Source organism: Eptatretus burgeri, chromosome 4 (assembly GCF_056783735.1).
Source record: "Eptatretus burgeri isolate ZD-2024b chromosome 4, Ebu_testis_v1, whole genome shotgun sequence".
Classification (NCBI taxonomy): Eukaryota; Metazoa; Chordata; class Myxini; order Myxiniformes; family Myxinidae; genus Eptatretus; species Eptatretus burgeri.
The window spans coordinates 119451374-119465161 of record NC_140964.1 but is presented as its reverse complement, the minus strand read 5'-3'; the positions used below and the strand labels follow the sequence as shown (position 1 = coordinate 119465161).

Below are 13788 nucleotides of genomic sequence, written 5' to 3'. Positions count from 1 at the left end.
CATAGCATTACCAAGCATCGCCCTCACTAACAGAAAGAAAATGAACATGGATCCATTTTATTAGCTTGGGCAAAGAATATACATTGCAAGTTTGGATGTGGTCAAAATTATCGAAACTCACTGGCCATCTTGAAATAAATAGCAACCATATTGAAATATACAAACAAGTTAAAATAGTAAAGGTGTCCGAATAAAATTTTATGGGACAAAAATCAACATATCGTTGCGTGATTCATCATCATATACAACATCAACATCGTTATTCAACATTGCCTTAGAAGTGAAAACTTTAGGTCCATTGGTTTTCAATGACTCCCATATTGAAATCCAAAATGGCTGCCATAATGGGGACATTTTCACTTGGCATCCCTCCCTGAAAATATTTAATGTATGTTTAACTGGTATCCTGCCAAATTTCATGCTTTTATCAGAAAATGCACATTTATCTTTCATATTATAATGCCATAAATCTGTCCCACTACTATAAGGAATTCAAGTTTCCTTTGATTTAGATATTTCTTCACATGGTCAACCATATATTATTTGAACACCAGTTGATTGGTCAACATATTCTGATCCTGTAATTTAGATTACTTCTGTTGGACATGGTGAGGTGAACTGTGATGATTGTTGGGGATGAAGGAACAAAGTAATACAAAAACAAAATTTCAAACAAAGTCGGAGGAAAAAAAGACAATTTTGTCTCAAACTCAAGAACACTTGTTCTGACTACATGTTGAGTGGTCACGCAAAGCCTAGATGGAGAGAATGAACTAACCACACTTAAGAGCCTGTGTTTGAAATGAAAATAGAAATGAAAAGATTGGTAGAGGCAGAGAAATATGGAAGGAAAAAGAGGGATTAGACTTGGAGAAAATCTCCAGAGGGCATTACCATGGACCACCACCAAAAGGAGCAGTGCAGGTGGAGCCAATGGATGTAGCCGAGCAATCCAAGCACAAGCACATTCATCTCAGTGGATTGTTAAAGTAATTGCAACTTGGATACTCAAAAATGACGTTATGCAATCCACCATTATGGTTGGCCTTTGAGAAAGTTGAAGAGTAGCAAACAGTTTTCAGCAACCAAAAATGTCTGTACCTCACATATTTCTACATTATGATTGGCTTATGTTGTGTGTGTGTGTACATATATGTGTATATATATATATATATATATATATATATATATATATATATATATATATATATATATATATATATATATTTATGAATCTGGAATCCATGCGCACTCAACATTCAGGTCCTAAAGTTAGTTAGGCCGGTAAGTACGTGTGGAGTCAGGACCCCGTCCTTTTGTTTAGCAGGAGGATTAAATGTGTGCGTTGTGACGTCTTTAGTTAGGTTTTACATCCAACGAGCCATCCCAAACCTCCCCATCACACTCCATCACCACCCGCTGGCTGCTCCTACCTTGACTTTCCGAGAGGGGGGCCTCGCGGTTCCAGTCCTCGGGCCCCACAAATGATAGTTTTTGTACGGTGGGCCTTTCAGGGCAGACCCTCTTGCCTTGCGCGAGTGAGGCCACGTGGCCACGTGGAGAATATGGGGTCTCCGAACAGGGGGCATGGCTCCACCCCGGTAGGGTGCGGCCATAGGCCAATGAGGGACGGACAGTGAGATGATTCTCGCCAAGGCCCCTCCCCGTGTGGGAGGAGATATATCCCCGAGCAGACTCAGTTGTCGTTGTCGTTGGCACTGGGAGATCTGGAGTACTTGAGTGGTTACAAGTTGGTTGACGGTGGTTGGACTGGAGAGTGAGTGAACCAGCCTGTTGTGGAGCCTTGGTGGGTCCCGTCTGTGACCCTGATCTCTGCCCCCAAGCTCCGGTTGCTCCATGCGGCTGCCACCACGACTCACGAGTCCCACACGTGTGGCTGGGACCTTCGATGACCCACGGGTGCCAATCCGAACTCTGACCCCCAGCTTGTCTCTCTCTCATCGGCTGGGGGGTCCAATAAAACACTCCGGGGTTTCTTTTCTTTTTGTGTGTGTGACTGTGTGTGGGCCCGTCTATAAGTAGAATTGAGTAAGTGCTTTGAATCATTGTAAATTCCTGCTCTGCATATTCACTTCAAGTCTTGCCTCCTTGTCTTTTATTGTAAATAAATTATTAGAAATGTTCCCAGCTCGTTTCCGTCCTTTCTTTATTTGGTCCAGCATGGTCCGGGTCTGAGTTCAGACGGGGTTTCATCCCCGATAATCCGTTAATCCTAGCCGGCATGGCTTTGGCAGTTTCCGCTCGGCTGTAACCGAACCGGAGTTGGTAGTCGGTAGAGTGACCCGGTTTGAGAAAGACGTGCCGAGGGCGTGAATTTCCGGTAGCCAAGATTGCGTGGTTATTTAGGTATATTGGGATGTGGACAATTAACCCTACACCACACGGTGGAGATATTGGCGTTTCATGGTCGATTAATTGACCCGCCGGCTTTGGAGTTATCCGGAGCGACGGCCTATAATTCCGAGGAGACCGGTGGGAGATGGCGTAAACTTCCCCACCTAGCGGTCGTTCTCGCCACCGGCCAGCGGCCCACAACAATATATATATATATATATATATATATATATATATATATATATATATATATATATATATATATATATATATATATATATATATATATATATACATACATACATACACTAATAAAAGGCAGTGTGTGTGTGTGTGTGTGTGTGTGTGTGTGTGTGTGTGTGTGTGTGTGTGTGTGTGTGTGTGTCTCTTCCATAACTCCAAAACCATAAAACCTAGCATCCTGAAACTTTGCCTGCATACTAACAAAACTGCAAGCAAGTGCAAGACTGAAAATTGGGTCTTTGGGTTAATTAAAACACTCCTTTTCAAGATAATTAACGGCCTTATTTAATTATATCCTTCATCAGGTGATCCTCGGCCACCTCGCTGTCTGGGGTCTGAAGGTGTTTCCTGGTAACCCCGCTGGGGTCTGAAGCCGCCATGTTGTTTGGCCTGTTCAACCTTACATTGACTTGCAACAGGCACAACGATTTCTAACTGATAAAGTTTATTTTTCACTTTCATCACTCATATTGAATGCCTGTTCATCATAGCTACGAATCATTGTGTACATCGCTTTTGTAAGTACTGTAGTTTTCAAATTAGGAGCTTGGAGCGATTTTCTGGATTATATGAGACAATTTTACACGATCTACTCTCACGAATGATTGATAGTATATCATCGAAACATTATTTCGCTTTTTTGGATCAGATATCGTCCGGACTAAATTACTGTCGAAATCTGTTGTGAAATCTGATAATTTAAAGAAATAACTAGTCTTATAACGAAGCCGATATACATATTTACATTCAGCAAGCAGGGCTATGTTCCCTCCTCCATACATACACAAGAAAATGTGTAATTTCCAAAGCATTAAACTTACCTTTTTCTACTGTTTGGAGAATTATATTGAGTACACAAAAAAATTAAGAACGTGCCAAAATTGTCCAGCTTCATTGAGCTATATGATTTAATGCATTCACTGCAAGACCTCGCACCCTGTCCCCCAGCGGGACTGCCTATCCATAGCATCTGCCAGATATGTGTCAAGATTTTGGGAGGTTTCGTGATTTGCTCTCCTGGGAAACAAAGCAAATCTGGTAAAAGAACGGACGTTTAAAAAAAAAAAAGTGAAAACATTTGCACGGACCTCAAACTGATGTACCATGTGATGTGCACGTGCACCATGTAACACGTGCACAGATGAGTAGGCAAAATGGTAGATTCTCTGCAATGTTTATTTCAGGAAATCAGCTTCATTGAGCAGTTCGATTTAATGGATTCGCTCGAATGCTTGTTCATCATAGCGAAGAATCGCTGTATACATCGCTTTTTTAAGTGCTGTAGTTTTCAACTTAGGATCTTGGAGTGATTTCGTACTTTATATGATTCGATTTTCCACGATCGACTCTCAAGGACCCATTAAAGTATAACATCAAAATATTATTTCGGTTTTGAGGATCGGATATCATCCTGACAAAACAAGTGTCGAAATCTGTTGTGAAAACTGAGAATTATTTAAAGAAATAGAGAGTCTTATAACTAAGCCGTTAAACCGATTTACTTTAAGCAAGCAAGACAATGTTCCCTCTGGCATACATACACCAGAAAATGTGTAATTTCCAAAACATTAAACTTACCTTTTTCCACGGTTTGGAGAATTATATTGAGTGAACAAAAAATTTAGGAAGGTAACAAAATTAACCAACTTCATTGAGCTGTAGGATTTAATGCATTCACTGCAAGAGCTCATACCCTGTCACCCTGAGGGATTGCTGATCCTTAGTGTCTGCCAGATGTGTGTCTATATTTTCAGAGATTTTGCGAGGTGTTCCACAGGGAATCAAAGCAAATCCGGTGAAAAACGGACATTTCACAAAAAAGTTATAACGTTTGCGCGGACCCCAAACCGATGTACCACTCGACACGTGCACAGAAGAGTTGTAAAAATGGCGGATTTTTTGCAATGTATATTTCACAGGCGATTTAACTTTGCAATGCTTCCAGGGTTGTTCTGCATTATGTATCAGCTCTTTTCTGGAGAAAGTCATTTTTTCAACGAATACATTTTATTTCATTAACTGCTGCATGCCTGGTGAAGACGGGTTTTAAAGTTGAAAGTATCCTTTATGCGATAAAGCGAAAGCCTGGCCAACCGTTCCTTATCAACCATTTAATAGGAATGCTTTCATGAGTGCTTAAGCCACTTGCCGAGCACCCAATGTCGATAGCGGCACCGAGCTATATCATTCTGAATGAACCGTTCACTCTCTGTGGACGCTTTTGCCACACCATGTCATTCAGAGAGAGTGGTTCATTCTCCATCCCACTGAGCGAGTGGTTTGTGCTCCTTCACCCTGAGCGAGTGGTTCGTGCTCCATCACCTTGAGCGAGTGCTTCCTGTTCCGTCACCCTGAGCAGGCCGTTCGTGCTCCGTCACCCTGAGCGAGTGGTTTGTGCTCCGTCACCCTGAGCGAGTGGTTCGTGCTCCATCACCCTGAGCAAGTGGTTCATTCTCCATCACCCTGAGCGAGTGGTTCGTGCTCCATCACCCAGAGTGAGTGGTTCGTGCTCCATCACCCAGAGCGAGTGGTTCGTGCTCCATCACCCTGAGCGAGTGGTTTGTGCACGGTCACCCGGAGCGAATGATTCATGCTCCATCACCCTGAGCGAGTGGTTCGTGCTCCATCAACCTGAGCGAGTGGTTCATGCTCAGTCACCCTGAGCAAATGTTTTATGCTTCGTCACCCTGAGCGAGTGGTTCGTGCTCCATCACTCTGAGTGAGTGGTTCATGCTCAGTCACCCTGAGCTCGTTGTTGTGAAAGAACACCAGATTTCTGAGCCGTTCACAGTATTAACATATCTTCTAAATTACTGAACCAATTTTTTTTCTTCCCATCACATGCAGCTGTTTATAAAGATTATTGTTTGTGAACATATCCCTGAAACTTCTATATAAATGCAACGTTGCTTTTCAGTGAAAGCTACTCAAGGTTGCTGAGTTTTATATAGTAAGTACAGTACTGGAGTTGGTAATCACACTGAATCCAACCTGCTGATTCCCGAAAAATTGCCAATATCGGCCAAGCACTTGTGTGTTTCTATATTTGTTGTTTTTTTGTATAATTTGTCGAGGCGGCTCGTATGAGAGCTAACACACACAACGCACAACAAGGGTAGGGGGGGGGCAGGAGCCAAAAGGAGTGGGAGAGGGTAGGACACAACAGTGGGGTACAGAGACATTAGGAGATCTGTGGCAGGGAGAGGGATGGGGTGGGGAATATGGGGTATACAAGATGAGCATTACAGGCACTTTCAGGACCTTACACGACAGGGAACTTTTGGGAAGGAAGGCAGGGAATTTGAAGGAGGTGGGTTTTGGGTGGATTAACGGGGATGGAAAAGATTGTGGTTTTAGATGGGGGAACATAAGAGGTGGTGGTGAACAGCTGTTTTCATAAAGCATAACATAGTCTTTCTGCTAACTCCCCCACCACAACACTCTCTCTCTCCCTCTCTGTCTCTGTCTTTGGACATATCTGGTCAGTGGTTATGTCTGGACGGCGTTTGTCTCTGGACATGTCCGGGCAGGGTTCGTCTCCAGACGAGGCCTGGCAGTGTTTATGTCCGGATGCGAGTTTGTCTCTGGACGTATCCGAGCAGTGTTTGTATCCAGCCAGCTTGGCTCCAGATGCATCCAGGCAGTGTTTGTCTTCGGATGTGTCTGGGCAGTGTTTGTCTCTGGACACAATCCAGGCGATGTTTGTCTCTGGACGCGTCTGGGTGGTGTTTGTCTCCAGACTTGTCTGGACAGGAGTTTGTCTCCGGGCTGTTTTTATAGTATCACCAGTTGAAAATAGATTTCAGACATTATTTTGTTTTCATCTTCACTGTTATTCTCTGCAGGATCATTTTGATGCGACGGTGTGAATTGTAATTTTATGCTTCACTGCACATTTGCTTTCCCTTCCTCTCACCTCATACTGTCTTCCTTTTCCCTCACCCCTCCTCACTTCCCCTCCCTCCTCCCTCCTTTCCCCTCCACCTCTTCACTCTCCCCATGCTCTCTCCCTCTTCTCTCTCTTTTTCTCCCTCTCTCCTTCATTATTTCCATCAGTGAAGCGACGGGTGGTATTTGCTAATATCTAATATATGTATAAAGCTCTTTCTAACCACTGACTGACTCACTGACTGATATTAAAGATCGGTACCTTCCAGATGACATAGAAAACTGAAATTTTGTGCGCCGATGGACATTGAAGCTGGTACACTGGAAAAATTCACAGAATCGTCGGAAAACATCCAAAAATTAAAGCATAAGTATATAGAAAACAAATAAATGGAAAAAAAATGCAGGTAAGTGACTCGAGACAACGGGGAAGCATGGTAATTTTGTGTGACTATGGACATCGAAGCTGATACACCAGGAAAAATCGCAGAATCCTCGGAATGCATCAATAAATTAATAGATAAATATATGAAAAAAATTAAATAAGGTCAAAAAACATTCAGGTGAGCAACCCGAGACAATCAGGAAGCACAGTTCGTTATTGCTTACAATGTGTAAGCATACCCTGCTAGCATTATATGTGTATATATATATATATATATATATATATATATATATATATATATATATATATACACATAGATACATACACATGACCATACTCTGTGCAGAGCGTTGGTGCTGCCGAAGCAGTCTTCTTGGCTATTGGGCACAATCCTGGACGGGTCACCACTGCGCACAGTATACCAGTATGTTAGCACTCATTTTGCTGACCTCGGAAGGGTGACAGGCCGAGTTAACCCCACCTGGCATTAATTGAACAGGTGAGCGGGATTTGAATCAGGGCCCTCAGATCCCAAGACCACCACCCTAACCATTAAGCCAACACCAGGCATATACATATGTACATATGACGTATCTCAGTACCGCTATCGATACAAAAATCGATATCTAAAATATAAACTTTTACGCAAAGTTTTCCCAACGAGTTTTAAGCAGGAACTGTTGGGGACCGATGAGAACAGGCCAATATAAAAAAGTCTTATTCTGCTGTTTTCTTTTCATTGGAGTGTATTTAAGGCTCTCACTAAGTGAAAGAGACAAATATGAGAGGAAATGTATTTGTATGTGCCTCATACAAATTGTCACCATCCACATCGTTCCCCCACATTCCTCAAGAAATTACACCTTTTTCCTCTTTCCCACTCTCCGATACTTATTTCAAACCCATCCGTTCTGCTGTGCAATAATGACTGAATTCATCAGATCAGGTTCTCAGCCCAGATTCAGATCCTGGTGCAAGGAGTTTGGCATCTTTTCTAGATGGGCCCATTTTCCAGTGCTGCACGACAGCGACAAAGGTACACGTGTGGGGTGTTGATAAGTTGGAGTGCAGTGACGTACCAACATGATGTAAAACGAAACAATGAAAGCATATTAGCCGAGAAAGAAGAAAAATTGTGTGAGGATATAAAGAAAGTGAATGCAAGTGTTTCAAAAGGATACGGATAATTCTAAGCAATGAATTTTAGAGAATCAGGAGAACCAACCTGCCTCTCTTCAGCTTTGTCAGCCTTGTGACCAAGTAGCAGGAGCAGTGGTCTTCCAGGCTGTCCGTGCATACGTGCCTCTGCGAGCCATCTTGGGCAAGATTCAAAGGTTGCTCTGGAAGTCACATCGAACACTAGAATCCCCCCAACAGAGCTACGGTAGTACGACTGGGTGATGGAACTGGGATAATGGATAAGGGCCAAGTGGAAAGGAAAACAATATCTCCAGTGCAAACACACTTGAACTGTCTACCATATGACAATATCTCTCATGAAGAACACTGACCTAGAGAACAACATAAATGACTGTTCATTGCTGAAATGAGCAGTAATTTTTGAAAAGCAAGAGTTCAACAAAAATAGATCCTGAGTGAGGAGGTACCCGATACAGGTCTCTTATATTCTGACAGATCGATCACCCATCCTGGTGGTGTTGCTGCTGTTCCTCAAGAACTCCGTTCCTCACTGTCCACTACCCACAGTAACTCCTCCTAGCCCTCTGAATTACTTCTGCTGACTTACACTTCTCCGCATCAACAACTGTTTTACGACCATTTTCCCTTTGTACCTCCACTAACGAAGGTTGAAGGAGGTTATGTTTTCACCCCTGTCTGTCTGTTTGTCTTGTCTGTTTATCTGTCTGTGAAGAGGATATCTCAAAAAATTGTTGACGGATTTTGACGAAGTTTGGTGGAGAGGTTGGGTGTGTGACACAGACCAAATGATTCGATTTTGGTGAAGATCCAGATACGCATACTATAAATTTTGTTGATGGAGCCAAAATCGATATACAGCATGATATTTTAAAAAAGTTTTGGGTGAGTTATGACAAAACCAGGTGGATGAGTTAGTTATGTGACAAGAACAAGCCGATTAGATTTTTGTTCAGGTCCGGATCCAGATCCGGCCTATCAGTGGGATACAAAACGTACACTGTTCAGCCTGGCGGAGGTGTGTGCTCCACCGAGTGCCGTTGTGGTTTCTCATTGGGTTGATCGAATGATGGCATTCCTCCAAATGGATCTATGCATCACATCAGTTTTATGCAAACCCAAACATTCCTTATCTTTTTTGACAGTCTTTCTTTCTTTCTTCTACCACGACCCTTATTTCTTTCCTTACAGCTTCATATTTTGACCTTCATTGCATGTTCCCAAGTTCTTCTTCAGTAGTATTGATTCTTCGGTCATTTCTCCAAAATCAGCTCAGAGAGCAGGACCCCGTGTCCGTCCGTCCATCCGTATACGTATGTACATCCGTTAACATTTGACTAACATCTCCTCACAAACTACCTGACCAATATGGATAAATACTAAGTCATCAGTGTCCAATAACTCACAAGGGAATTGCAACCTTTCATTCTCCTTCAATTCTTCCATCACAATTACAAACAGTGGAGGACTTAAAATTGATCCCTGGTGTAACATCAAGCATTTCATCGCATTCTAATTTGGTCTTTATCATAGTTCTTGATTTATTTTATACATTCCCAGAACTACTTTTACCATTTCTTCAGGCATTAGTTTCCTTCTGAGAGTCCATTCAACACCTGCTCTTGATATAATCGATCGGATGTGTTTTGACATTGTCAGTGTGTGTGTGTATGTGTGTGTCCTCCATAACTCCAAAACCATGAAATCTAGTGGCCCGAAACTTTGCATGCATAGTAAGGGAAGTCTAAGGGAGCGCATGAATGAAAACTGGGTATTTGTGTTAATTAAAACACCCCTTTTGAAGATAATTAACGGCTTACCTTCATGAAAGGTCAATTCTGGTACCTCTGGTAGCTTGTACATGTTGCTGCATTTGAGCCTGGAGAGTAACTGCTGAAATCTATCGATTTGGGTTCTTCCGGACATTTTTGTTCTTTGTTCCTTTCACACGTCTTTCTACTTTTTTTTCACAATTCTCTTGATTCATTCTAATTCTTGCTTTTTCGTCTTTTTCATTACTTTTCTATCATTATCTAGCCCTCCAAGGACAAGTGAATTCTTGCAGAAATTTTTCTGTAAGGCTCACTTGGCTGTGCCTGAATGGGTTTGAGGGTAGTGGGGTCATGGCTGAAACCCCAATCTATCCAGGTTCCTCCTGATGACTCCATCTTTCCTCTTTACTTCTTGGGGTTCCCTCTGGGTCTTCAGTTTCATTATCCTTGGTCAGCCCAATTTCACCTCGCAGGGGTTTTAGCTGCCCATTTGATTCGGACGACTAAATATATGCCTTGCCTCGGAAACACAATCGATACTCACAGACTAATTAAGGTATGTAATAGAATTGATTCGGAATTTGAGAATCGGGTTTCGTGGACTAAATAACTGTAGAAATCTGGAGTGAAATCTGAAAAAAATTTAAGAAAACAGCGATTATTGTGACTCAGTGTGTAAGTGTATTTATTTAAGCAAAGCATTAAACTTAACCTTTTCTACTGTTCGGACAATTATATTGAGTGAAGAAAAGATTAAGGAATGTGCAGAAAGTGGAACTTCATTGAGTGCAACAAAAATAATTAACCAGCGGGATTGCCACACTCTACAAGCTGATTTTTTTTTGCAAGTCATGGCGATACAGTCCACAGGGGTCCTTTTTGTTTTTAGCAATTACATACGCAGTTTGCCTTTTTCACCTTTTTGAGCGATCAGCTTTCATTAAAAAAAAATTATTAATATAAAGATATTAATAGTTGCTGCAATATATTAATAGCCGGCAGTTGCTGAAAGCACGAAGAGGTACATAGACAGCATACATGGACGTGGTACAAATGGGTATATTGGGGTTGTAAAGGGACTCTCCGTGGGGCGTATATGTGTGCTTGCATGCTTGGTTACATGTGTGCGATGTGCAGGGCTCATGGATCAAACTCGCACACAGGCCGTAGTGTGTGGAGCCGTCTTTGAGGATAAGCGGCCATCTCGCGAGCCATATGCTTCGGCACACGGGGAGCTGACGTGTTGCGGTGCCGAAGCCATGTGGGATGTGCCATACAATGTGGATGTGAGGATCAAGTTGAGCATGCTGGTGAGAATCTGTGCACTTGTGCGAGTGAGAGAATGAGTATATCGCTGGTGCATGTGTATGATTAGCATGGACTACGAGTAGGTTAGAGGAACACTGTGGGGGTTATTAAGGACTGACGATTTAGTTTGGAAATTAAAATGGCTTCCCCAGAGTATAGCGTGCATGAATACAATTCGGAATGAGCCAACCGGACAGGTGCAAAACGTTGCTGCATGTGCGAGCATGCATGCAGGCAGGCCTGTGCCAAGTCGATAGCAGGTTTTAAATGCTCCTGCCTGGATTTATATAGAACCCGGTGGTTAAAAAGAAAACATTGTTTGGGAATGTTTTATCACTCTGGTACAATGCCTTCCCTTTCCCTCCCCTCACGCTACCTTCCCCACCCCTCACACTGCCTTCCTTTCCCCTCACACTGCCTTCCATTCCGCTCCCCTCATGCTCACCTCCTCTCAAACCACCTCCACAACGTACAACTCTCCGGAGGTCAAGGAAAGGAAGGGTTGTCAAACAATGTGCAAATTGGACAAATTAACACATCTTTTTAATCAGTCAGAACTGCTGCTAGGATCAATTCCGCAGTTTAAATTTTAAAATTCGGCTCAGGTTAAGAGATTCTCGAGTTTATCGCATGTGGAGAAATTAAATAAAGGCACAAACACTGCCGCAGTTTTTTCAATAATTTAAGGAAAACGCCTTTTCTTCCCTTCCCCTCCCCTCACAATTACAGGGGCCTGCGAAAGCATTCAGCCCCGACTAGTAATGCCACATTTAGATAAATTACAAAATTACGCAGAACTATTTTCTCCAAATGAACTTTTTTATTCATAACTGAAGAGATCAAAGTTAAACACTGTTGTCGCTGAAGAAGGTTACGTGTCAAGAATACCTGCAAAAAACATGTGCAAATCAAGATTTACTGGTTGTAAAAGTATATTCAGCTCCTTAGGTTAGTACTTGGTTGAAGCACCTTTTACAGCAATGACTGCAAGGAGTCTTTTGGGGAAGGTCTCTACCAGCTTTACACACTGAGATGGTGAAATCATTACCCATTGTTCACGTGAAAATTGCTCTAGTTCTGCCAAGTTTGATGAGGATCGTCGATGGACTGCAATCTTCAAATCTCGCCATAAATGTTCAATTGGGTTCAAGTCAGGACTTTGACTGGGCCACCGAAGAACATTTATTTTATTATTATTCAGCCACTCTTGTGCAGCTTTCACTTTGTGCTTTGTGCTTTGGATCGTTCCATCCATCCATCCAATGGCACCATACTCTGTGCAGAGCGTTGGCGCTGCCGACGTAGTCTCCTTGGCTATTGGACACAATCCTGGACAGATCGCCACACATGATACCAGCATGCTGGCACTCACTTTTGCTCACCTCGGAAGGATGACAGGCAGAGTCAACCCCACCTTGTATTAATTCAATAGCTGAGTGGGATTTGAACTCAGGACCCTTGGATCCCAAGCCCACCACCCTAACCATTAAGCCAACACCATGCTTCCCTTTGGATCATTGTCCTGTTGAAATGTGAAAGTCTTACTCAGTTTCAGTTTAATGGCTGATTCAATCAGGTTTTCATTGGGGATCTCCTGTACTTTTCACCATCCATAATCCCTTCTATCCTGACAAACTAGCCAGTCCCTGCTGATGAAAAGCAGCCCCATAACGTGATGCTGCCACCACCATGCTTGAGTGTAGGGATGGTATTGACTGGTTGAAGTGCAGCTTTAGCTTGTGCCAGACGTAACGCGTTGAATTTCGACCAAAAACTTCAATTTTTGTCTCGTCTGACCACAAAACGTTTCTTCACATTTGTGCATTTTCATTGAGATGCTTTTTCACAAATTCCATACAAGGTTTTTAATGTGTCTTTTTCAGTAATGGCTTCTTTCTTGCCACTTGCCCATGGAGGCCAGCTTCGTGACGGGAACGGGATATTGTTGATTGATGAACAATGACCCTCAACTCGGAAATAGAGCCTTGCAGATCTTTCAAAGTCATTGTTGGATTTACAGTGACATCCCAAAAGCAGTTTCCTGTTTACCCTGCTGCTGAGTTTGGATGAGTGACCCGATCTGGGTAGAGTCTGGGTGGTGTGGGAAATTGAATTGTTAATTGAATTTATAATGAGGTAAAATGCCAAATAGCTTCAGTTTGTGCTTTGAGAAAAATTTTAATAAACATACGCTGGGAAAGCTAGAAGAAGGCAGAATACACACATTCCTCTGTAGTTGTAAACACTTTGTAAAACCTTTTCTGTCTGCTGTCCATCTGGGTCAGCAGCAAGGAATCAAGTACTCTTTCACCGGGGCAATAAGCAAGCTCCAAGAACAGACCATTTTTTTTATCTTGTGTTTGTTATTCTAACCTTACGAAGTTCCATCTGTTGTTTCCCCAAGAGGTCTCTCTTTGTTTAGTTAATTTATTTTGATGTATTAACTACGCCGTGGAGGTATAACATCTATACTCGAAATACGCTATGTAAAGTTAAGCTTTTTGCTCGCGACATTGTTGTAGGCTAAGCTTCCTCTTGTGCATGAGAGTGTCTTTTATTCGTAACTGAATAAACAGCTTAAACTGAACGAAAGGGTTTTCTGTCTTGAGGTGGCCAAAACTGCCACGACAGTGGTATGATACATCTTTCACTTCTTTATGACGGATTTCACCAAACTCA

General features: G+C 42.5%; 1 protein-coding gene across 3 annotated transcripts in view; it reads right to left on the bottom strand.

Moving 5' to 3' along the window:
- Nucleotides 1–13788, bottom strand: part of LOC147028980 (ras-related protein Rab-39B-like) — an 88611-nt gene that overhangs the window by 8552 nt on the left and 66271 nt on the right. For all 3 annotated transcript variants that reach the window (XM_085879876.1, XM_085879878.1, XM_085879877.1), the window contains one exon: nt 8097–8277. In XM_085879876.1, coding sequence (XP_085736002.1) covers nt 8097–8277 — 181 coding nt within the window. The remainder of the gene's footprint in view (nt 1–8096; nt 8278–13788) is intronic.